Source organism: Lissotriton helveticus, chromosome 10 (genome assembly GCF_964261635.1).
Source record: "Lissotriton helveticus chromosome 10, aLisHel1.1, whole genome shotgun sequence".
In the NCBI taxonomy this organism is placed as follows: Eukaryota; Metazoa; Chordata; class Amphibia; order Caudata; family Salamandridae; genus Lissotriton; species Lissotriton helveticus.
This window is the reverse complement of record NC_136071.1, coordinates 133,337,352-133,363,599: the sequence shown is the minus strand read 5'-3', so window position 1 is coordinate 133,363,599 and position 26,248 is coordinate 133,337,352. Positions and strand designations below refer to the sequence as shown.

The 26,248-nt window shown below is 48.6% G+C and overlaps 1 protein-coding gene across 1 annotated transcript in view; it reads left to right on the top strand.

The window, feature by feature from the left end:
* The window catches only part of LOC144783960 (uncharacterized), a 48,089-nt gene extending 22,276 nt beyond the window's left edge, over positions 1-25,813 (top strand). The window contains exons 3-5 of the mRNA XM_078662689.1: positions 69-188; positions 1,519-1,859; positions 25,700-25,813. Coding sequence (XP_078518815.1) covers positions 69-188; positions 1,519-1,859; positions 25,700-25,813 — 575 coding nt within the window. The remainder of the gene's footprint in view (positions 1-68; positions 189-1,518; positions 1,860-25,699) is intronic.
* The last annotated feature ends 435 nt before the right edge of the window (positions 25,814-26,248 follow it).

Sequence of the window (26,248 nt, the reverse complement as noted above, 5' to 3'; positions counted from 1 at the left end):
TTCCTCCTAGACCAAATATTATATAGTAGTGAGTGGTGTATTCTAACATTCTTAAGTGTACTTTGTAGGTGGAACATCTGGTGGCGGGGCCAGCGCGGAGGTGGTGGTGTTGGACGAGGACTCTGGGGAGGAGGCGGTGCAAGTGCCGGACGTTCCTGTGAGGGTTCACACGGTGGTGGCGGGAAGAGGTAAGCTATATATTCCTTACTTATTGAGATTGAAGACTGCATAGTGTGCTTTCTGCACGGGTGTATTATAAATCAACCAGGTAGTAGCCTCCTCTAAATGTACTTCGACTTAGCTGTGAAGTTTTTGGCGAGAAGAATCCCAATAAGATCTGAGATGAACTTGATGGATGGGATGAACGAAAAGCGAAAGAAGGGTGTAAGTAAGTGTGGAAGGACGAGAAATTTAATGATGGCTGGCAAAGAAGAATGATATGTGTTTGCTTGGTCCCCGAGGTGGCTGGGAAGGAAAGAAAATGGTATGGTGCATGGCTGGGTGAATGATGAAGCAAGGATGGGTGGAAGGAGAACAGCCTGGGTGGGTGAAACAGAAACTGTATGTGTGCATATACTTTGAATGGATGGATGCCTGGATCATGGTATTATCTGACTCTTAGATAGCATATGTGTATCTAGAGAGAGTGGACGGTCACTGGATGAACTAAGTGTTACCTTGAAGAGCATGTAACACCGCACCCGCACGTCCGTTCCAGTGTAGGAAAGGCAAGGAAAAGAAGTTGTAATTTTGTCCAAATACTACCATGAATAGTAGCAGTAGTTTGTATTGCAACTGCAAGCACAGCATATATCCGGTTCTTACGGTGGACACTCCCTACCTCTCTTAATAACTTTAGTTTAGTAGTAGTACATCATTCATGTGTGGGTGTATCACTGTTCACTCAATAATAAGCAAAGCCCCTAAAGTAATCCCATATGTCATCAAATACATCCCATGTGAAGTGATAGATAATCAAATTATTTAGCTTCTTCATTTTCCTTTTCTAGTACTCATTTGCACTGTAGGGTGAAAGCTAAATTAATTAAGCAGTAGCCCTTGTAACAGAGTATTCTCAGTGCCACCCGTAATAGAAAAGGAAGAGCTTCACCACCTGCATGTACTGGACCGGTACAGTAACGCAAGTCTGTCTCACTCATCATGGTGTGCGTCTGTTTTTCTCGGGTGCAAGTTCACTGCGCTGGCATTATGCCGACTTGCATAAGATAACGTACCAATTTTCCTAAACAAGAGAGAAGAAGAAGAATAAGACTGGTGGACTGTCATAGTCGACTGTAATGGAAGTCCATAGTGCTCGTAGAATTAGTTCCTTAAACTCCCACTAATGTTAGAGCAAGGATGAAGAAGTGGGAGGTTAGATAGATACTGTCCTCAATAGTTATGTACTGTGCTTTCAATTTGCTACTTGTACTGTGACACAACTTTGTGCTCAATCACTTTGTGTTATTAATCTTAAGGAGCATTAGTTACAGACTATGTCTTTCTTTCTTCATATAGTTGCTCCTTCCAAATCAACTAGACCATCACGGAGGGAGCAGGCTCGAATGGCCCGGCAACGGAGGCTGGATGCCACTGTCGCCGAATATCGGCGGCTGGTGGCCCTGGAGGAGGAGGACACGCAGTCAACCGGTACGACAACAACAACATCTACTGGGACAGCTGCATCCTCCTCCGTGCCCCCACGGGCTGCCAGCCAGCGCAGTGCTCCAGCGGTACGGAGCCGGGCTACCAAAGCCAACCGCCACCGCCGAGCAGCAAAGACACCAGCTGCCCCCCACAGGAGTTGCAAGGCACGCCAGCGCCGCTTATCCCTAAGAGTGTCCTACCTGGAGCAGGAGGTCCATACCTACAAGAACTTGGTGGAGGGCCTCCGCTTCGACCATGCCACCCTCCGCAAGGAGTATGATGCCCTGGCCGCTAAACTCAACAGCACCCTCCCGTAGTGTAGTGTCCCTTGCCCCTTTTTTAGAGACTTTTGGGGGGTGGGAATTGGGAGTTGGGTTGTGGGACTTTTGAAGGACAATCGTTGGGATTAGGGAGGGTCTTGCGGGAGATTATTTTGTTAGGGCTACTAAAATATACTTTTTGAAACTTTATCTGACCATACCTGTTTTTTACTGCTTTTGAGTCTGGTGGGTGGGGGTTTAACAGTAAGTTTGTTTTCCTGAGGAGTCCTAGGACTTTAGTAGTACTACCGTCAATCTCTCGTCTATTCCTAATACTCCATTATACTACCTCCCACCAAACGCTTATCTTACCTGTAATTTGTGTTTGAAAGTAGGGCTAGTCCCAGGGCTGGCTCCACAGGAAATGGCGATTAAGGTTGGCAATCCTGGGCGGATGAAATGTCCTCATTGCGGTGGTACTAGTGGTGTGACACAGTGGCAGTTGCATGCATATGGAAAAAAAGAAAATGAAACCTGGTTTGTCCTTTACAACGGTACGATAGAGAATATAGGAGGTGACAGTTCACTAGAACAGTGCCACACAGAGCCTAACAAATGGTAAAGTAGAAAGTATAACTAGTACTTGTGTTGAATTTCTTTGACATTGGCTACTACTACAAGAAATAGTACTGAAGCTAGCTGAGTAAGTCTAGAATATATCCTCGGATTCCTTCACCAGCCTGTTGCTATGACCTTATCCTCCCCACCAAGTGTGTGGAATTATTGATGTCATTTAGTCACACATCAAGCAAAACCACACAGCCCGGGGGGAGACGGTTAGGGTTTGGAAAATGGATGGGAATGGGGGTTTCTTTTTGGGTAGGTTTTGTTGAGAGAAAAAAAAAGCACAGCATTGACAAACAAGAATTGAAGATAAAGAAATCTTTGGGTACAAAGCTAACTATAAATCTTTTAAGTGACATAAATGAAGTGCATGCCCTACTGCATGCATTGTTACTGAAAAGTAAGTAGTACTAGAATGCGACAGTACAGGGCTGCAGCGCTTTCACTTGCCTATCTCTGCACTCAGAGAAACACTTCTTACATTAAATGAGGTTCAAAAATTAGCTGAAGTAAAACCTATAGAATGGCTGTAGGGATCAATTTAGAAGCAGAGAGAGATCCAAGAAATGCAGTCACACTCAGAGAAGAAAACAATGGATACTGTATCGGTATGTTGTTGTAGTTGTCCTGTTGAATTTGGTAAGTAAGTTGCATGCAGCAAACAATTCCTCTTATTAGCGGCACTCCTCCATTCCAGCTGACGCTGCGTCCAGCAATGTTGGTGACCAGAAGACACCCTGTCCACTGCCTGCCTGGCGGATGCTGAATTGCGGCTCGCTAATGTGAAGCCTGACTCCATCCTTTTTTCCCCATTGCACAGACTGAAACCCGGCCTAACGAGCCCTAAGTTAAGAATAGTGGCAAAGGCTTTCTTTAACTATGCCAAATCCCCCCTTTCCCACAATACTACTGCTTTTGAATCTGGTGGGTGGTGGTTTAACAGTAATTTTGTTTCCCTGAAACTTAAGTCCGTGTCATTTTCTTCCTTTAAGTGTAAATGGCTAAATCTTTTCAACACTAAGTGCCTCTCACAGAGTAAGTGATCCCCCCTTTCCCACCATGGATTTTCTTCAAGTCGCTTGCAACAAAAATTACACATTCCCACGAGTGCTCTAAAACCCCAGAACTCAGTTGCAAAAACCAAGAACACCCCGAAACACATGCAATCCTGCTGCTAGGGCTAACCCTAACGAACCCTAAGTTACAAAAAGTACCAAAACCTTTTTCATCATGGATGTTGTTAAAAGCAGTTTTTTCCGGTATTAGACCTTCCCAGCAATGGCCCCAGAGCCGTCAACCCAGGCGAAAACAAGTAGAAGACCCCCAAACAGCCAAAAAGCAAAAGTACAAAAATGTGGACTTTGTCACTTTTGTGAAAATTTCCAAAATCACTCTGCGCGCGCTCTGCAGCTAGGCCCTAACTCCCCTCTGCCTCCATGGATTTCCTTCAAACCTCTTGCTATCTAAACTATCCATACCCAGTAGTGCTCCCAGACCCCGAAACCCACCCACAAACACCAGGAAGCCCCCCAAACAGGCCCCTGAAAACGCTACATTGAGCGAAAAGTCAGAAAAGGCAAAACCTTTTTCCCTCGTGGATGTTGTTTAAACCAGTTTTATCCGGTATTAGACCTTCCCAGCAATGGCCCCAGAGCCGTCAACCCAGGCGAAAACAAGTAGAAGACCCCCAAACAGCCAAAAAGCAAAAGTACAGGTGATTAAAGTTTTAATTATATTAACTTGTGCAAAACAAAGAAAGACAGAAACACAGGAATAAAAGTCAATAAGTACGAAAAAGAAAATGTCTGAATTCATTGGCTCATTTTCAGGCCTCGGTGTCAGGAAAGAAGAGTTCATCCTCATACTCTGCGAAATCATCAGGCAGGAGTAGGTCAGTGTCACCTAACACAGAAGAAATTCCCTCATCTAAGTTGCTGTCCTCCTTGTCTTCTTCCATCGTGCGATCTGGTACTTTGAAATCTGGTGGTATGAGGTGCTCATTCATCTTGATCATTGTCAATATCTCCACATTTTTGGGCGAGAGGCGGGTCCGTTTGCAAGTTACAATGCCACCAGCAGCACTGAAAACACGTTCAGAAGACACGCTTGCGGGTGGGCAAGACAAGTAATGTATAGCCAGGCGGGAGATCTCTGGCCACAATTCTTTTTTCCCATGCCAATACGCCAATGGGTCAGCATTAACATAGACCTCTGTTGAGTCATTCAGATAGTCCTGCACCATCGACTCAAAGTTCTCCACGTTTCCTCCACTTTGCTGAATTTTCGCTCGGACCTTTTCAGAACCATAACCAATCTCAGCTAGCCAATCCTCTTCATCACCCGATATTTCTGTTGTGTCTGGTGCAGATGATGCGGTTGCCGGTGTCTTCAACGGCTGAGAGGTCACTTCTGCCACAGCCACAGGTGCAGAAGTGGAGTCTTCTGACTGGGGATGGCCTGCTGATGCTGATGTACTGCCTTTTCCTTCAATTTGCTTCCGTTCTCTTTCAAACCTGATGGCTGACCAGGCTACCCAACGTTTGTACTTTGTAGCATCTTCATCACTAAAAGGAAATAATGCAGAGCCTGCCAGCGCCTTTTTGTAGCGTGGATGCAGAATAGTAGCACAAATGTAATGCTGTTCTGAGTGGATCTTTTGAAGACGTTCATCGCCACGTAGACGCTCTAATAATTTCTCCGCCAAAACAAAAGCTTCTTGCTTTTCTTCATCGTTTTGAAACTTTGAAGACACCGCCTTCAGTTTGTGCTCCAGCATGCGCAACAATGGGATAGCTTTTCCCAAATTACAGTCCTCCCTGCTGACTGCACGCGTGAAGAACTCAAAAGGACGAAGCATGTCTGTCAGGCTTTTAACTAGCTCCCATTGCGCCGCATTTAACCTCAGGTCCTCCTTCACAGCTGTACCCATTGTTAAGAAATACTGATCGAGTACCGTAAACTGCTCATACAGACGCTCAAGCATGTAGAAGGTTGAGTTCCAACGTGTTGGCACCTCCTGGATGAGTGCTTTCACTGGCATTCGACGTTCATGTAGCAGGCTCCTCAGATGCTTCCGGGCCTTAAAAGAATGGCTGAAATGGTTGCACATTTTTCGGCAGGTGACCACTAACTGGCATGCTGGACTTTCTTTCTCCAAGAATTTTTTAACAACCAGGTTTATACAGTGCGCCAAACACGGCACTCTGAAATAGTCCCCCAGTTCCATGGCCTTAACTACATTGGCGCCATTATCCATGGAAACATAACCAATGCCGCGTTTTTTTGGAGACAGCCAGTGAAAGACCTTTGTGTTGAACTCATTCAAAATGTTTTCTGCTGTATGACGTTTCTCCAAGCCAAACATGGCTAGTGTTGCATGTTTCCGAGCAGCTTTAAAAACTTGGTCCAGGTCAGCACCTGCGTTTAGCTTTGCTTTAACCCCTGAAAAAGAGACCCAGTGTGCAGTGATGCACATGTAATCAGTGCCTGCGCCACTGGTCCACATGTCTGTTGTGAGATGTATAGTGTGAACAGCACTCTTCTGCAAAGCTGCCCCAATCACCTCCAGCACATCTTCATGTAGTGCTGGAACCGCAACTCGGGCAAAATAGTACCGGCTAGGAACCTTCCATTTAGGACAGAGCGCTGCCACTAATTCGAGAAAACCAACCCCTTCTACAAAAGAAAAAGGTAGAAGATCCAGCGCTAGCATTTTAGCCAGCTTAGTGTTATACAGACGCACCATTGGGTGGTTGCGGTCATATGGCGCGTCTGAAAACAACATTGTTTTAATGTTGCCCTGGACCATTTTACGGGATGATGAAGATGACTTCTTCAACCCAGTTACGCTCGCTGATGAACTTTTTCGCATTGGTGTCTCACTCTGTCCCACACTCTTAGTGTGGCTCCCAGGGGTACTGGGTGTAAGTGAAGTGTGTGACACTTCTTCCTCCTCGTCATCATCAAATGACTTGCAATTCGGGCTTTCTTGATCTCCTCTAGGTGCGCAAACCATTGGACAGTGTGCTTTCTCTCAAGATGACCTCTCTGGCCTCCAGTCCCATAGTTGCTACCAAGCTTACCACGACTAACTGCAAGCTTACAAATGCTACAAATGGCTATGATTTCCCTTCTTGATGAAACAGTAAAGAAGTCCCAAACTGCGGACTTGTAATGTCTGTGGGGCCCGGAGGAGGCGATACTGGTGGTGGTCGTGCTGCTAATGCCAGATGAAGTGGAGGATGTGTATTGCTGAACTTTACTACGTTGTGCACTTTCACCATCACTAATTGAGGTCGAGGTGGATGGAGGTCCCTTCTGGCGAGTAAGAAATATGGAAGCGGTAGGTTGTGGTGTACTAGTTAACATCAATGATTGTGGTGTTCCCATTGCCTCATCGTCGACTTCATCATCACGCTCAGCAGCTTGTCGGGCTAGGGTCAAAATGTCTGTTTGCTGCATGCCCGCTGGGGCTTCAGTGACGTTAGTGATGATGACTGCGTCGTCGTCGTGAGAGTCTTCAGCAGCAGGAGTATACGCCACTTCTTGTTGAGCGTCATCACACTCCATAACTTTGAGAGTTTCGACGACCTTCCTTTTACGCTTAGCTACCTTTGTCAGATCATGGTGTGCCTCCTCAACCTCACTCTCAGACGGCAGTGGTGCTGGTTCCCAAGTAAGATCCAGATCATCAGAAGGAGGTGGGCTTGAAGAAGATGTAGACACCAACACCCTTGATCTTTTCCTTGCTCGGGATGTCGAAGACAATGAATGATCATCAGGAGGAGTGGCTTCCTCGAATGATACCTCGGCTTGATTGTCGATTTCCAGATGTGCCCCTACTTCTGGAGGAACAACTATTGTGGCCACTTGTTGTGCCCCTCCATGCACCTCTGCTTGCTCCTCTCCTTGCGCCGCCTCCTCTCCTTCCACATGTACTTGGGCTTGTACTACTTGCACATGTGATTGTTGTTGCGGCTGTGGTTGTTCAACACTCGTCAGATGAGTTACAACAACCTGTGTTGACTCTTGAGGGACATTGCTGCTACTTTCTTGCGATGAGCCAACATCACTGGTCGATGGTGATTGAACAACTATACTGGCTGCCTCTGTAGCACTCAAGGGCTTGGACCTAAGTTGGCGTGGTGGTGGTGGCACTGAGCCCAATGGAGCGGAGGTGCTGCTCCCAGCTTGGTCCCCAGCAGACCCCGCTGCTGCAGCAGGCATACTTTTTTTTTTCCCCAAAAAATGTGGCGGTCGTCATCACACCAGTCTCCTTGGCAAGTGGCGCCACTTGCTTCTTCTGCTCCTTACTGGCAACTTTCTTGCTAGAGGAGCTAAGGGCAACTTTTTTTGGGGCCATCTTCTTCAGATGTCACTCTGAACAGCAGGCCGCAGTTGCACAAGTTGCAGAGTTGTCTGTGGCCACACGTGACGTTGTGCTGCACACACCGCAGCAGGACTTCTTCCTGGCACTGGTGGTTCTCTTGTGCACCTACAAGCAATGGAAGACAGAGGAACATCAGTTATACACCCCAAAAAGTCGAAAAAACACACAAAAATCAGCACAATCCCAGCCCATCCATGGCCTCAATGGTGTTTAAATTCAAGAAGACAACCCACAGAAAGACAAGGCCCATGCACCACTCACTACCCCTGGGCAAAAGGCCCCACCAGCAGCCCCCAATAAACGACAAAAAACACAAAATTCAGCACAATCCCAGCCCATCCATGGCCTCAATGGTGTTTAAATCCAAGAAAACACCCCACAGAAAGACTAGGCCCATGCACCACTCACTACCCCTGGGCATAATGGATGAAAGCTAGGCAAAATAAGTGCAGGCCTCAGACACTGCCTCTCTTCAAAATGGCCCCTTGCACCCCAAGCACATGTTGCCTGTACCAGCACTCAAGATGGCCACCACCACCACCCACATGGCCAGTCCAAATCAACAGTAGCACCCCAAAAAAAACGAAAAACACACAAAAATCACCACAATCCAATGCCATCCAGGATGTTTACATTAAAGAGAGTGAGACCCCACAGGCAGACTCAGTCCATGCACCACTCACTACCCCTGGGCAAAAGGCCCCACCAGCAGCCCCAAAAAAACGACAAAAAGCACAAAATTCAGCACAATCCCAGCCCATCCATGGCCTCAATGGTGTTTAAATCCAAGAAGACACCCCCCAAAAAAACGACAAAAAACTAAGGGTGGGCGCCCGATTCGGCTACGCCCACGGAGTAGGCGTAGTGTTGCCTTCTACGCATTTTGCGTAGACAGCGTAGCCGGCAACACTACGCCCACTCCGTGGGCGTAGCCGAGTCGGCCGCCACCCGCCTCCCTCCCGCCCTCCCCTAGATACATTATTTAAGCTATTACAGTGATTAAAACAATATTAAAGCACTTACCTTGTCCGGGGCTCGTCCGGGGCTCCCTCTTTGAATAGCGTCCTTTTCCTGGAAACAAATGCGCATGCGCGGCAGTGTTGGTTTTGAAAATAGCCAAATTAATAGCTTTGACATTTATAATGCCAATAGTTTTAACTTTCGCAAATGTGACACCTATAGCATTTGTAATGCAATATGTGTTGCATTTACGTGACTTTGATGTATTGTTATTACAAATAACAATGGCTTTTCATTTTTTTAATCATTAATACTTAAATAAAAGTTATTTTAATTTATAATGGCAATAGCTTTTGTAAATAACTTTTTTGAAGATTAAGTTCATTGTATTTTATTGTGACGAAAATCCAAGAACAGAAGTAAAATAACATCTTTTTGTGACATTTGTAATAAACCTTGAAACATTGAGAGAACATATTTGAACCAGTTGTTGTTGAATGGTTGCACAGATTGATGCTGTACTGGCACTGAGTGTTGTGGTGGCTACGAGTAATGCTGTGTCGTTCAGTGAGGCTGTGGTAGCGCATAGTGATGTTGTGGTGCCCCTGAGTGATGCGGTGGTGGGGCTGAGTGGTGTTGTGGTGATGCAATAGATGGATAGAGTGAGTGCTGGAGAGGGGTGACTGGGCTGGAGAGGGGTGACTGGGCTGGAGAGCTGTGAATGGGCTGGAGAGCTGTGAATGGGCTGGAGAGCTGTGAATGGGCAGGAGAGCTGTGAATGGGCAGGAGAGGGGTGACTGGGCAGGAGAGGGATGACTGGGCAGGAGAGGGGTGACTGGGCAGGAGAGGGGTGACTGGGCAGGAGAGGGGTGACTGGGCAGGGGAGGGGTGACTGGGCAGGGGAGGGGTGACTGGGCAGGGGAGGGGTGACTGGGCAGGGGAGGGGTGACTGGGCAGGGGAGGGGTGACTGGGCAGGGGAGGGGTGGCTTGGCAGGGGAGGGGTGACTGGGCAGGGGAGGATTTTTTGGTTTGAGAGGGGTGTTGGGCAGGAGAGGGGTGTTGGGCAGGAGAGGGGTTTTGGGCAGGAGTGGGGTGTTGGGCAGGAGTGGGGTGTTGGGCAGGAGTGGGGTGTTGGGCAGGAGAGGGGTGTTGGGCAGGAGAGGGGTGTTGGGCAGGAGAGGGGTGTTGGGCAGGAGAGGGGTATTGGGCAGGAGAGGGGTGTTGGGCAGGAGAGCGGTGTTGGGCAGGAGAGCGGTGAATGGGCAGGAGAGCGGTGAGTGGGCAGGAGAGCGGTGAGTGGGCAGGAGAGCGGTGAATGGGCAGGAGAGCGGTGAATGGGCAGGAGAGCGGTGAATGGGCAAGAGAGCGGTGAATGGGCAAGAGAGCGGTGAATGGGCAAGAGACCAGAGAATGGACAGGAGCACTGAAATGGGCAGGAGAGGGGTGAATGGGGATGAGAGGGGTGAATGGGGAGAGGGGTGACTTGGCAGGACGGCGGTGAATGGGCAGGAGGGTGGTGAATGGGCAGAAAAGGGGTGAATGGCGGGTGAGTGGATAAGGGGTGGGAAGGCGGTGAATAAGGAGTAACTCGAATATGGGCGATGGTAAAAATAAGTTTGAACGTGGATCTGGGGTGTGCAGCACCTCCTCTGAAGAGAGGGAGAGGCGTGGAGGAATGGAAGGGACACCGAGGCCTGAGGAGGCAGCTGGGGCGCTGCACGTAGGAGAGGGCGCATCAGTGGATGTGAAGGTCTGCAGAGGGGGGAGAGTTCGAGGAGAGGTGAGAGTGGAGGAAGGGCTGTGAACAGGCTAGTGACCGAGGGCAGGAGGGGGGCTGCGAGAACATAGGGCCGAATAAAGCTTGATGCTGTACTGGCATTGAGTGATGTGGTGGCTACGAGTAATGCTGTGTCGTTCAGTGAGGCTGTTGTAGCGCATAGTGATGTTGTGGTGCCCCTGAGTGATGCGGTGGTGGGGCTGAGTGATGTTGTGGTGATGCAATAGATGGAGAGGGGTGACTGGGATGGAGAGGGGTGACTGGGCTGGAGAGCTGTGAATGGGCTGGAGAGCTGTGAATGGGCTGGAGAGCTGTGAATGGGCAGGAGAGCTGTGAATGGGCAGGAGAGGGGTGACTGGGCAGGAGAGGGATGACTGGGCAGGAGAGGGGTGACTGGGCAGGAGAGGGGTGACTGGGCAGGAGAGGGGTGAGTGGGAAGGAGAGGGGTGACTGGGCAGGAGAGGGGTGACTGGGCAGGAGAGGATGACTGGGTAGGAGAGCAGTGAATGGGCAGGAGAGCGTTGATGGGCAGGAGAGCGGTGAATGAGCAGGAGAGGATTTTCTGGTTTGAGAGGGGTGTTGGGCAGGAGAGGGGTGTTGGGCATTTACTGGTTTGAGAGGGGTGTTGGGCAGGAGTGGGGTGTTGGGCAGGAGTGGGGTGTTGGGCAGGAGTGGGGTGTTGGGCAGAAGAGGGGTGTTGGGCAGGAGAGGGGTGTTGGGCAGGAGAGGGGTGTTGGGCAGGAGAGGGGTGTTGGGCAGGAGAGGGGTGGTTGGGCAGGAGAGCGGTGAATGGGCAGGAGAGCAGTGAATGGGCAGGAGAGCGGTGAATTGGCAGGAGAGTGGTGAATGGGCAGGAGAGCTGTGAATGGGCAGGAGAGCGGTGAATGGGCAGGAGAGCGGTTAATGGACAGGAGCACTGAAATGGGCAGGAGAGGGGTGAATGGGGATGAGAGGGGTGAATGGGGGAGAGGGGTGACTTGGCAGGACGGTGGTGAATGGGGGAGAGGGGTGACTTGGCAGGACGGTGGTGAATGGGCAGGAGGGTGGTGAATGGGCAGGAAAGGGGTGAATGGCGGGTGAGTGGATAAGGGGTGGGAAGGCGGTGAATAAGGAGTAACTCGAATATGGGCGATGGTAAAAATACGTTTGAACGTGGATCTGGGGTGTGCAGCACCTCCTCTGAAGAGAGGGAGAGGCGTGGAGGAAGGGAAGGGACACCGAGGCCTGAGGAGGCAGCTGGGGCGCTGCACGTAGGAGAGGGCGCATCAGTGGATGTGAAGGTCTGCAGAGGGGGGAGAGTTCGAGGAGAGGTGAGAGTGAAGGAAGGGCTGTGAACAGGCTAGTGACCGAGGGCAGGAGGGGGGCTGCGAGAACATAGGGCCGAATAAAGCTAAGGGCGGACAGACGGGAGCCGCACCTCATGGAGGATTCCCCACATGAAGTACTGACTGAAACAAGGACAAGAGACGCAGAGGTAATATCGACTCTGCCAGGTAAAATAAAAAAATGTTAACTGTAGTCACCTCTTTGCCCAGTGACGTGAGGAAATCATGGCTGGCACTGATTCAGTCAGGTAGGGACATTAATTAGTTAATGCCTCACTGCTGACGTCTGTGTGTAAGTACTGGGGGTTCTGTGTGTTATCCCAACAAAAGTAACTCCGCTTACATTTCTTCTAAAGTTTATAAATTTAATAACATTCATTAAAATGGGTAACAGCAACACGATTGACCGCACTCATAAACGGCAAAACCGCTATATCCCACATGCTACATAAATGAAGCTATTATACTGTAAAAGACGATACGAATAATGCGCATAGTATGTATAAAATACGGATTGTAGTTTGAGATGTGTATGCCTGCGAGGAGTTTAAAGAGAAACGAAAGAAATAATAATATGCCCCACTCTTCGTCTCCTGGATGGGTCACATCGTCCTAACATCATGACAAGAGACGTGTTAGTGTTGTTTAATCACAGTATTTTATAAATATTTACACTAATTAAAAATGTCAGTAAATATCGTTATCTTAATCTTTGAAGGATATCCTGCCCATCCACAACATAGACCTATTTTCCGTATTGACTGAGAACATATTAGAGTCCGTAACTTGGCAGGGCGAGGTAGTCTAACTTTTTGGTGCTTAAGTGTAAACTCAGAATGAAAATGATGAACACTACCGTCTTGACATGCGACCCAACTCTATCGCCTGAAAACATGTTCCTCCGAACAAGTTATTTCTTCTTTTTAGCTCTTCCAGCCCTCAGCCACTCATGCTCACTCTTTCAGTCAGCGATACATTTCGCAAATAAAGTCACCTTGCAATTTACGGGCCGCGCCATGCCAGAGTCAATTGCCGAAAATTCACCAACTCAAAGCATCAATACAGCAAGACTTACCTACCGTCTCACGACGGAGGATCTTCCATTAAAAAAAAGCCACAGAAAAAAAGCCAAACACCCGGCACACAGTGCTGACTCTTCTCCCCCAAATAAAACCTAGAGCTGGCCGCGCATGCGCCGTACATGCAGCTTGCGCATGCTCTGCGGCTCATGGCCAGTGGAGGCCCATGTGGACGCTGTAGGCAGCGCCTGTCTCCTTCCGGGGCCCCCGTGGTGAAGAGGGGGCCCCGGCGCAAGAAAAGAAATGTGGGAGCTGAAGTCCCGGGTCCCAGGAGGGGGCCCGGGTGAAGAGCAGCAGATGGCAGTGCGGGGCCCCCGTGACTGAGGAGAGAGTCCCGCGTCGTGCTGCCGGACTGAAACTGCACGGAAACAGCAGCCAGCCGCCATTCAGCTGGAAGCCTGCCTCAGACCCGGTAAGTGGGGGATTCGCGTAATATATAGAAGCCGTCCCTAAATGGAGCTTAGTTGGAGGGGGGAGGAGCGCTTGTGTGTGCGACGGGTGTCTCTGTATGTGTGTGTGTGTGCGTGCGTGTCTGCGCTTGTGTGTGTGTCTGTGGCAGATGGTGCGAGCCCGGTTACGTAAGGGGGGGTGCCTGTATGTGTGTGCATGCGCGCGTGTGTGTGCCTGCCTGCGTGCGTGTGAGTGTGCCTGAAAGCGCTCTGAAATGAAGAAACGAAACCAAAAGCACGCTCACACAGACAACGAAACATGCTGAAAGAAGGGCACGTGCACGCAGTGTAATCCAGCCGAAGAGAAGCGCGTGGCAGTTTCTTGTCCTTCATTCCCCCGAGTCAGCTAACTATAAGTCTCCACCTGGACGCATCCTTCGGATGCGAATTCCAGGCTCGACCTAAAAAGGGCAGGCAAATGTCAACCTGAGGAGTGATTCTGATAAAAATCATCATTTTATGAAGGTTTATGCTGTTTGCTGGTGGATTTCTTGTGCAGAATTGCAAAATCTCTATTTCGCGAGTGCGAGATTGTTCCTGCCCGCCGCACCTACGTGTTCGCAATTGCGAACTCTCGCGATGCGTGCTGTGCAAGGTAAGGTGGCAAGCCGCGATGACGTATTCGCGGGCGCCAACTCCCGCGGGAACCCGCAGCAAGATCCAAAATGGCGCAGCACTCGCAAAATATAGAGAAAAACAACTCGGCAAACGCTGAATGACGGAAAGTGAACGCCGTGCGCCACGCCGCGCGCCGCAATATTGTATCACCAAGCAAAAAAATCCGCCGCGTGCGAATTGACGGATTTTCGACAAATTCGCTAGAGTTCGCGGATTGCGAATGTACCGAAAATCCGCAAATTCCGCGAGCGGAACGGATTTTACGCCCATGCTTAGTTAAGAACAAGAACATCTTCAGTATGTCACAGCACCCTTTTTATACAGCATTTCCCTTTGTCTGTGTCTGCAGGGTGGGGGGAAAACCAGGCGCAGCTGGTTTGGGAGCACTCTTGATGTGCTCAGCCATCCCTCCCATTCACTAGTCAGGCTAGGGTCATCAGTCGCACCACAGGAGGCGGAGCCAGCATTGTGTGGGGAAAGCCCAGCCCTATTCAGGTCCCAGGTGCACCCCTCCCTCACATCAGCATGTTAATCTCTCCACTCACCACTGGGGCAGACCCATCCAGACTCCTGGAGCCAGGCTCACCAGCCAGCTCCAGCCAATCACGTGCCAGCACACTCACTACACACGCACACCCATGTCTAGAAGTGGCACTTCCACACTAGACACATTCACGCCGCACTCATCATTGCGCAGCATTCAATCTCACCAGCTCCCATATACCAAACTCGACCCTGCACTCCCCACACATCAGGAACTACCATGGTCACACATATTCCCCATGCATTCCTATGGGAGGGCAGGTCACTCACCACACACACAGAGAGCGCACGCACTTTACACTGCACTTATTTTTGTGGGACAAAGCCAACTCACCCCTGTGTTGAGACTGCTGCTGGTTCTGATTCCTGGACGGCAACACCTGCCTAGAGAGTCCCCCCCGCTGCCGCTTCCTGCCATCTGCGGCCGCCGAGCGGGGGACTCCATTTCCCAGCATCCTTTCTGGTGGGGCGACGCCTAAGGACGTCATACCTGCGACGGGAGGGCCTTTAAACATCCAGCAGCCCCGGTGGAGCGGGCGCTGCACTTCTTTTTTTAGGACAAAGCCAACTCACCCCCTGTGTTGAGACTGCTGCTGGTTTTGATTCCTGGACGCCAACACCTGCCTAGAGAGTCCCCCCGCTGCCGCTTCCTGCCATCTGCGGCCACCGAGCGGGGGACTCCATTTCCCAGCATCCTTTCTGGTGGGGCGACGCCTAAGGACGTCATACCTGCGACGGGAGGGTCTTTAAACATCCAGCAGCCCCGGTGGAGCGGGCGCTGCACTTCTTTTTGTGGGACAAAGCCAACTCACCCCCTGTGTTGAGACTGCCGCTGGTTCTGATTCCTGGCGCCAACACCTGCCTAGAGAGTCCCCCCGCTGCCGCTTCCTGCCATCTGCAGCCTACGAGCGGGGGACTCCATTTCCCAGCATCCTTTCTGGTGGGGCGACGCGTAAGGACGTCATACCTGCGACGGGAGGGCCTTTAAACATACAGCAGCCCCGGTGGAGCGGGTGCTGCACTTCTTTTTGTGGGACAAAGCCACTCACCCCCTGTGTTGAGACTGCTGCTGGTTCTGATTCCTGGACGCCAACACCTGCCTAGAGAGTCCCCCCGCTGCCGCTTCCTGCCATCTGCGGCTGCCGAGCGGGGGGCTCCATTTCCCAGCATCCTTTCTGGTGGGGCGACGCCTAAGGACGTCATACCTGCGATGGGAGGGCCTTTAAACATCCAGCAGTCCCCGTGTCGCGGGATCGCGCATGGGTCGGCGCCAGGCGAAGCCCGGGCAAAGGGCGGGCCTTCTACGGCCATCCAGGGCCGGCCAAGGCTGGGCTGGGCTATCCCCTTTGGTCGCACTTATTCGGGACTTTGGACTATTGTAGTAAGACTCATTCTTTACACAGCTAGACATTTTGTCTTCCTCTGTTATTGCTGTTGGTACTGAGAGCCTAGGTAAACTTTAACATGACCTCTGTACCCAGCTTAGGAAGAAAATCAATGGTGGGAGGCTCTGTAAGAGGGACCCTGGATTCTTTCATCACCAGGGTCACCTCTGTTCTAGAAAAAAGAAATTCTATTAACTGAGCATCGTATATCAGCAGAATGGGTGAATAAACGCTCATCATTAGGGGTTATACAGTCATCCAAGACCCCGACACAGGAAGATAAGATAATAGGACATACACAAGATATAGGTATTCCCCCTCAGTTACAAGACCCACCTGCCTGGCCAGTAAGTCAGGAGGATTCCCTCTACATTGATACAAGCTCTGACAATACTAGGGACTTAGATCTTGATTCAGCCCAAGTGGAACTCCTTCCAGTAATACCGAGTAACCACCCCTTCGATAGGACCACTAACACTAAAATATCTGGGCGGAACACCTCTACAAAAAGAAAAAGGGGCCCTAATAAGCAAAAGGGGACTCGAGCGAAATCACATAAGACCTTTACGAGCCCCAAGAATTTGATTAGTCCTGCAGTAAGTAATGTTGACCAGGACCAACTGAGTATTACATCACAGCAAACCCTAATAAACGAAATGGAAAAACGAATTAAAAGCCTAGTGTTACCACTAATCGAAAGGCTCAAGCGCATAACTGAACAACTGGGCACCCTTACAGCTATGGGTAGTTCTCATACCCAGTTAATAAAAGAGCTTGCAACTAAGGCTGACCTTCTCACTGCCTATGAGCCAAAGCTAGCTGTAAAAACAGTAAAAGCTTCCAACCTGCTTGAGGGGGGTTATACTCAATCGATAGTTCACACTGACACTATTGTTGCACAGCCCAGGGAAATAGCCCAAGAACAAATTAAAGATAATACCATTTTTGATAATAGTAGAGCTGGCCAAAAAGATAGGAATAGTCAACCAGAGCTTGGTAACAATCTCAGAACTTCCCATTTGGACAAAAAACTGACAATAGGCCAATCTCATGGCTTTTGTAGTTCGGACTGGACTGTTCCCATGGGGCACAGGGTCAGCGCTGATTTGCATATCGCCATTGTCTAACCCAGGGTGGTGTGGAGTGGAAAAACGATGGATTTGGGCCCAGATCTTTGGACTGGGGTGAATGTGTGACATTGATCCACATTCTGTCCATCATTGTTGTGTTTGCAATAGGCCAATCTCAGCATAGAGATCTGCCACCGGAGGCCGAACCCTATGTCATCGTGTTAACAGGGGTTCCTGAACTATTAGATGGGAAGTTCGAAAGCCACCAGACCCTAAAGAACAAGGTCATTCACTGGTTAGGAGTGAACAGACCATTACCCCCTGACTTAAACGGAGAAATTTTACATGTTAGACGGTTGGGATGGGTGGGAAGAAGACCAAAAACGGTGCCTGGTGACGCTGTCATCATAAACTTCAGGGACTATAGGGCAGTGACCTATATAAAAGATTGGTACCCGGGAGGCTATGAAGAGGGTATAACTGTTGGAGATCTAAGTTACTTCTACCCAAAAGTTTTAGTAGGAGACCACCCAAGAAGAGTAAATCAACATAGTAGATCTGGGATGTTTCCTACTCCTAATATACCAACCATGAACCGATTTACCTCATTAATGGGAATGGAGGGGGTCGACTGACTCCCACATGTTAGTGAGGCTAACCTGAACGTGGTTGATGATACCCCCAGGACCATACCCGCAGTGGGATCAAGCAAGGACAGAGAAGATCATGTTGTATTAAACGGGGCAGGAATTGGTGGCAATAATGATAAGGATAAGAGGCTACCAAAGGGGCAACTCATAATGTCCATGAATATAGCGGGATTGAAGAATAAAGTGAATGATCCTGACTGGCTAAACACAATACATAAATATAGTATTTGTGCTTCCAGGAAACATGGTTGACCCATGAAACACACCTAAAAGGATACCAAACTATTAACACTCCTGGGACGCCAAGTATTAGAGGCAGAAATAAGGGCTGTCTATGCACTTATATTTCAAATACATCTGGTATTAAAATTATCAGATTTATCTCTGCAGAGTTCTTCCAAGTCTTATTGGTTACCTGGTCGGGAGTAAAAAAGCTTGCTATTATTAATTTTTATAACAACGCCCATTCTACTCTCTGGGATGGCATTTTCTCCAGTTTAAAGGGGCATTTAGGGGCCTTAGAAAAAATAGGAACAGGAGACTTGGCACTCCTATGGACAGGGGATTTCAATTGTTCTATCTACACTGGTAATGACTCGGGCATTTGCCCTTTGAAGGGAAACAGCATAGAAGAATCAAGTCATTTTGCCCTCTCAGGAATAGGAGACCAACTAAACGCTATAATCTATGAGTTTGACCTAGGTTTTTTAAACGAAATCTGTTCACCGATGAAGGCCTTCGTACCAACATTCAACGGAAGAGGTGCAAATTCGATAATTGATTTCGCACTCCTATCCCTGAGATATCGACGGTTAGCTTTGACCTGGGAAACACTAAAGCTTGCTTTTGGGGATCATTACCCCATCTCCTTTGAGCTGCAAGTAATAGGAAAGCCTGTTACGAAGGAAGAGGATTACCATACATCAATAGCCATGGGTAGCACAAACGGCTATTCCATCAAGTGGGAGAGGGTAGAGCCCGAAATGTTCTTAAACAACCTGATATCTAGAGTATCAGACCATTTATTAATCTGTTTGTCTGACTCTGAAGGTCCACAAAAAATTCTAGCTTACTTTAATGTAATTGCCATGGAGATAAAGAACCTTTTATTAAGACCCCATAAAAATCTCTACCGCAAAGTAAAGGGTTGGTTTAACAAAGAATGCTCGGGAGCACACACCAACTTAATAACCGTTCTGCATGAAACACCAAGATCTACGGATCATGTTAGAGAGGCACGGAAGCTCTATCGAACCGCCCTAGTTGCTAGGAGGCGAGAATTAAAGCACGAACTTTGGGAAAGTTTACATGTAGCCTGCCAGAAAAATGACAACATCGCTTTTTGGAAGGCAGTTAATGCTCCCTTCTATCCGGACAAAGACACAGACATAATAGATATTGCAGTACCAGGAGATGTATGGATAGAACATTTTTCAAGTTTGTATAAGAACCCTAACTTAAGGAAGAGTGTTAATACCACTGCAACCCAGGAGTCCCCTGACCGGTTCCCAACGGGAATAGTTTTTGATCACAAAGAGGTACTAAGGGCCATCAATGATAGTGCGTCAGGGAAGGCACCAGGACCTGATGGTGTCCCTATTGATATTTATAAAAGCGAACTGAAATTGTGGTCACCCTTATTAACTAACGTTTTAAATAGTATTAATGTTGTAGGTTTTATTCCCACATGGCCAGAGGCAATAGTGGTGCCAATTTTTAAAAAGGGAAACAGGAATGATCCTGCCTGCTACTGCCCGATATCGCTTTTGGACGCCTTGATGAAGGTAGCAGGCAGGATCATATTAAATAGGCTCCAGGACTGGGCGGAGGAAAATAACGTTATAACCTCTTTTCAGTATGGCTTCCGCCCATGGAAGGGCACAATAGAGCAGAGCCTTAACTTGGCACTGTTAATTGCCAAGTATACCCAGGCAAAGAACGAAAGTCTACATGTAACATTCGTAGAGTTAAGCTCTGCGTTCGACTGTGTTGACCATATTTGTTGTGGGACACATTGACAACTATAGGCATAGACAATCAGATCATACAATTCATTAAGGAGCTGTATAGGAACGCAGGGGCGAGAGTAAGATATGGGAGGGATGGGGCATGCTCAGACAGATTTAGTATTAATCGGGGAGTAAGGCAAGTGTGCATTCTTGCACCCTCCCTCTTCATTTTATATATAAATAGTGTGGCGGATCACCTGAAGAACTTCCAGTTTGATTACCCAGTAGTAGGAGGGATTTCTACCCCGATCCTCTTATATGCAGATGATGCTGCAATAGTATCTCATACTTCTATTGCCATGCAGAGGGCGGTAGTGGAATTCTCGAAATACATGAACACACGCGGGCTTACAATTAATGTGTCAAAGACATACTCCATGAGATGTAGTGCCACTCGGAAACCCACTAAGGCAATCTTTCTGAACCAGAAAAAGATAGAAAACGCAACTAATTTCTGTTATCTGGGTGTAAACTTTGACAGTAAAGGGAACTGGGTAAAGGCGCGGTCCATGCTAGAAATCTGGCATTTAGTAGAGCAAGTGGAGCTCTAAAAATTTTTGCCAGGAAACTAGGGGGCCGCCCTGTTAAGGAACTAATACATACATATAAAGCAAAATGTGTTTCCACCGGCACATATGGCGCTGGGATCTGGGGTTTTATTAAAACCGACCAGTTACAACTGACAGAAAACGATTTCTTACACTATCTCCTTGCAACACCCAAATCACTGTCTATCCTTTTCAGCCACAGAGAACTGGCGATCTCCTATAGAGAAGACACAATTAAATCTAGTCCCCTTCTTCTGTGGCATAAGATTTGGACTACCCCGGAAACATCCCTGAACAGGGAGGTTATTTTAGACTGCCTAAAATTAGAGGGAGCAAAAAATATTAAATGGCTACGCTATGTAAGAAATATGGCCATAGACATCGGCCACAAAGAATATTTTGAAAATCCTGCATGTTTGGAATCCATCCCAAGGCGTATCCTTAAAAAGATTACATTAGAATATCTGGATAACAAAAGGTGGATCGCCGAAAAAGAGAAATATATGCACAAGGCAAACGAGGCGCTTCTCCTTCAAAGAGGAATTAAACTGTATTTAACCATAGACTGTAGCCCTTTTGCGAGAATGCTGTTGACCCGATTTCGGGCAGATATATTTTATCGTTTGATAACGTTCCCTAATTGCAATAATTGGTCAAAACAGTTGGTAAAATGTCCCTGTGATGGGTCTTCAGACCAATCAAACATTCATTCTGTTCTCTTTTGTAGATTTTATTTGGCGCTAAGTAAATTTTTTTTAACACCTTGACTGCTAGAGCAATTCCCGCTCGGTGCTGAACTTTACAGATTTCCATGGTTCATGACGAGCTCAGCTCGTCATAAGCACACGACCAGTGTACTGCATGACGAGATGAGCTCGTCATTAGCATGGAAGGGGTTAAAACCTATTTTTATTAAATGGGGCATCAGGGGATGTAGAGCTGCCTATCACAAGCTGAAGTCGTTGGAAACAGTTTTTGAGGTCAAAGCAGTGGCATCATATCTGAGTACCTTAATAGCCCTAAGGAAGACAATGTATGGTCAGGATATTTCTAAAAAGCAACACTTTTGGAGCTTAGTCTTATTTAGCCATCAATTTATTTCTTGCCCCCTGATTCTCGAATGTTTTTATATGATGTGATATAATGTTTATTGTGATTGTTTTTAAGGTTTACCTTTTAACTTGATATCAAATGTATTGTAATGCATCTGTGCTTTTATGATTTTGTGCAAAATCGAATAAAGCTATTTAAACTGAAAAAAAACTGAAACACTGGACCACAGTGAAAAAGTGCGCAGAGACCTAAAATCACCAACACCAGGCTACAGAAACAGGCTAGGCAAAAGCAAAATGTTTTGGGGTGAACCTGCCAAAAAGGGCCGGGTCCAACATAGACATTCTGTAAATAATGTAAGATTATTGTTCCATGCTATTGAATCGGGTCAGTCGTTATAGATCAATCAATCAATCAATCATATAATTCGTAACGCGCACTACTCTCCCGTGAGTGTCTCAAGGCGCTGGGGTGGGGAATGCTGCTTCTGCTCCAAAAGCCAGGTCTTGAGGAGTTTGGTCTTGGGTCTGCCGTAGGTGGACGGGGAGGGTGTTCCTGGTCTTGGCGGCGAGGTGGGAGAACGAGCTGCCGCCGGAGGTCGCTCTTTGGAAGTGGGGGACTGGCGAGGGCAAGGTTGGCGGGGCGAAGCTGGCCGGTGGGGGTGTAGAAGCTGAGTCGTCTGTTGAGGTACATTGGTCCGGTGTTGTGGAGTGCCTTGTGTCCATTGGTGAAGAGCTAGAAGGTTATCCTCTTGTTGACCGGGAGCCAGTGCAGGTCTCTCAGGTGGGGTGTGAAGTGGCTGCGGCGAGGGAAGTTGAGGATCAGGCGTGCAGAGGCGTTCTGGATGCATTGGAGCCATCTCAGGAGTTTGGCCGAGGCTCCTGCATAGAGGGTGTTTCCGTAGTCCAACCTGCTGCTGACGAGGGCCTGGGTGACCGTTCTTCCCGTTTCAGTGGGGATCCACTTGTAGATCCTGCAGAGCATGCGGTGGGTGTTGAAGCAGGAGGAGGCGACATTGACCTGTTTAGTCATGGAGAGGGTGGAGTCGAGGATGACCCCTAGGTTGCGTGCGTGGTCGGTGGGTGTTGGGGCGGTTCCCAGTGCGGTCAGCCACCAGGGGTCATCCCATGCCAAAGGGGTGGATCCGAGGATGAGGACCTCCATCTTGTCCAAGTTCAGCTTCAGTCGGCTGTTCCTCATCCATTCAGCGACGGCCTTCATTCCTTCGTGATGGATGGTTTTGACGGTGTGGGGGTCCTTGGTGAGGAAGATGATCAGCTGGCTGTCATCGACATAGTAGATGATGTTGAGGTCGTGCCGACAGGCGACGTGGGTGAGCAGAGCCATGTAGATGTTAAACAGAGTTGGGCTGAGGGATGACCCCTGGGGTACGCCACAGATGATCTCAGTGGCTCCGGAGCGGAAGGGGGGAAGGCGGACGCTCTGTGTGCTGCCGGAGAGGAAGGAGGTGGTCCAGTCAGAGCCTTCTCTTGGATCCCAGCTTTGCGGAGGCGTGTTCGTAGTGTGTGGTGGCAGATCGTGTTGAAGGCGGCTGACAGGTCCAGGAGGATGAGGGCCGCCGTTTCTCCGTTGTTCAGCAGGGACTTGATGTCATCGGTGGCGGCGATGAGGGCAGTCTCGGTGCTGTGGTTGCTGCGGTGCCCGGACTGGGAAGGGTGCAGGATGTTGTTCTCCTCGAGGTGGCAGGTCAGTTGTTCATTGACAGTCTTCTCGATGACCTTTGCCGGGAACGGGAGCAGGGAGATGGGCCGGAAGTTCTAGAGGTCCTTGGGATCCGCCTTGGGTTTCTTGAGTAAGGCGTTGATCTCGGCGTGCTTCCAGCTCTCCGGGACAGTTGCTGTCTCGAAGAAGGTGTTGATGACTTTCCGGAGATGGGGTGTGATGGCTGTGCTGGCTTTGTTGAAGATGTGGTGTGGGCATGGGTCTGACGGATATCCAGAGTCGATGGTGTTCATGATCTTGATGGTGTCATCATTGTTGATGTTGGTCCAGGAAAGCAGGTGGTTGGTGCGGATGGTGGTCGTGGGGGCGGAGGTCTCAGTGGTTGTCGGGGCGGTTGTGGCATTGAAGCTGTCATGAATGTCTGCGATCTTGCGTTTGAAGAAGGTGGCCAGCGAGTCGCAGAGGTCTTGCGAGGGTGGAATGTCGTTGGTGTTGGAGCTGCGGTTGGAGAGTTCCTTCACGATGTTAAAGACCTCTTTGCTGTTGTGCGCGTTATTGTCTAGACGGTCTTTGAAGGAGTCACTTTTGGCAGATCTGATGAGGTGATGGGGTCTGCGGGTGGCGTTCTTGTGGGCTGCGTGACTGTCCGGTGTTCGTTCACGGAGCCAGATCTTCTCCAGCTTTTGGCAGGTTTGCTTGGAGACCCGGAGGTCTTCAGTGAACCAGCTGGCTTTCTTGTTGGTGGGACTGTTGGAGGGTTTCTTGATTCGGGCGAGGGTGTTGGCGCAGTCATTGATCCACTATCTGTGGTTGCGGGCGGCGGTGTCGGGGTCGGTGGGGTCGGCGGGTGGGCTCTGGGCGTGGTGGTTAGCTGGTCTTCGGTGGCTTTGCTCCAGCAGTGGCGAGGCATCTGTTGGGTGCGGTGGTGCGTGGTGAGTTTCTTGAAGGTGAAGTGGATGCAGCGATGGTCGGTCCAGTGGAGTTTGGTGGTGTGGTTGAAGGAGACGTGGGGGCTTGCTGAGAAGATGGGGTCAAGCGTGTGACCGGCGGAGTGGGTGGGTATTGTGACGAGTTGTCTGAGTCTGAGTTTGGCTAGGTTGTCGATGAGGGTGGTGGAGTTGGTGTCGTTGTTGTTCTCGAGGTGGAAGTTTAGGTCCCCGAGGAGGATGTAGTCTGTGGAGGCGAGGGCGTGTGTGCTGATGAAGTCGGCGATGGAGTCGCTGAACTGTGGTCTGGATCCGGGGGGTCTGTAGATGAGGGTTCCTCTGAGGGTGGTGATGGGGTCGGTGTGGATCTGGAAGTGTAGGTGTTCGGAGGTGCTGAAGGTGTCGTCGGTGTTGGTCGAGACTGAAAGTGTTCCTGTGGATGATGGTGATTCCTCCTCCTGCTCCATTGGTGCAGTCCCTGCGGGTGATCTTGTAGCCTTCCGGGATGGCTATTTCTATGTCAGGTGCAGAGGCAGGGTTCAGCCAGGTCTCCATCAGGAAGGCGACATCTGGGGAGGTTGAGTCGAGTAGGTCCCAGAGTTCAACAGCGTGTTTGCGGGCGGAGCGGGTGTTGAGAAGGATGCATCTGAGGTGGTTGGGTTCTTTCTGGTCGGCAGCATGGTGTGGCGGATGCGTGTGAAGCTACAGTTCCGGCAGGTGAAATCTCTGTGAGTGCTCTTCGGGCGGCCAGGAAGCAGGTGTGTGATCATCCGGTGTTGAGTGCGTGGAGGGTTCTGGCATCGTAGCGGTGTAGGGCGTCGTTGCGTTCACGGGGTCCAGATCCCATCTGGTATTTTAGTGCCAAATACAGTTAAAGAATTTGATAAACGTCTATTGGCAATATCTTTTCCGTACATTATATATGTTTAATTTTGGTAATGTGTTTATTAATATGATTTCCACTCTTTACTCTGGAACCTCTGCCAAACTCTTCATTAATGGTAACATTTCTGATAATTATTTCCTTTTTAGGGGTGCTAGGCAAGGTTGTCCCCTTTCGCTTTTCTTCTAGCAATTGAACCGTTACTTATTGCCATCAGGATTTCAGTGGAAATCGAAGGTCTTCTCATAAATAATGTTTCAATTAAAACGTTAGCTTATGCTGATGATGCACTCTAATATGTTGCTAATTCAGAATTCTCCATTCCGCCATTATTAAATCTAATTCATAAGTATTCTCAGATTTCTGGATATACTTTAAATACTAATAAAAGAGAATGATTTCCGTTGAATGTTTCTTGTATCCTTGATATGCTACCAAATAAAGAAATAGTATGGCATAAAGACAGGATAAAATATCTTGGTATTTTATTTTCTCGCACCATTAAACAGTTGATTACCTTGAATTGTGATGATATTATCAATCATATCAAAGACAAAATTCATAAATGTTCTACATTTATCTTGGTGGGGTGAATTTGATACAATGAAAATGGTCATTGCTCCTAAAATATTTTATCTTCTTTCTATGATACCTATTCAACTCCCTCTTCAATTTTATTATGATAAACTTATTTCTAAATGTATTTGAAAAGCTAAACATCCCTGTATAAATTATAAGAAATTATACAGCTAAGACTAATTGGGGCTTTGATTTACCAGATTTCCATAATTATAATAAATCATATTTCTTTTCAACAAAGTATCATATGGTTCCAGTACCCACAGCTCTCTCATTCTCCTTCTTCGTTTCTTGTGGAACAAAGTTTGATTTCTTCATTTCTGCATATGGAAGGGTACAAACTGAGGTGGCTTAGTGAGCAGAAGAACGATGATGGATTAAACCCAGATCTGGGGGTGAGTGTAGTGTTTGAAAAGTTTCAGCACTTCGTCCATCATCTTATTGTGTTTGGTATGTTCGCCCTAAGTGACGTGGGTCTCTTGCTCACTTTGCCACTGGATTCAACTAGCCTGGCTGATGAAGGGTGGAACCATGAAACCGGTCCCTCAATGCTTATTTTCTGTCCAGGGATGACCTGACCTGGCAGTTCGGGCTGGAATGTTCCCATGAGGAACAGGGTCAAGACTGATTTGCATACGGCTGCGCCCAAACTGGGGTGGCTTAGTGAGCAGACGATCATGTATCAAACCCACATCTGTGACTGGGTGTGAGTGTCTGTAAATCCTCAGCACTCCGTCCATCATACTATTGTGTTTGTCAAGAGCTGATAGGAACTTTCCATGAAACTACA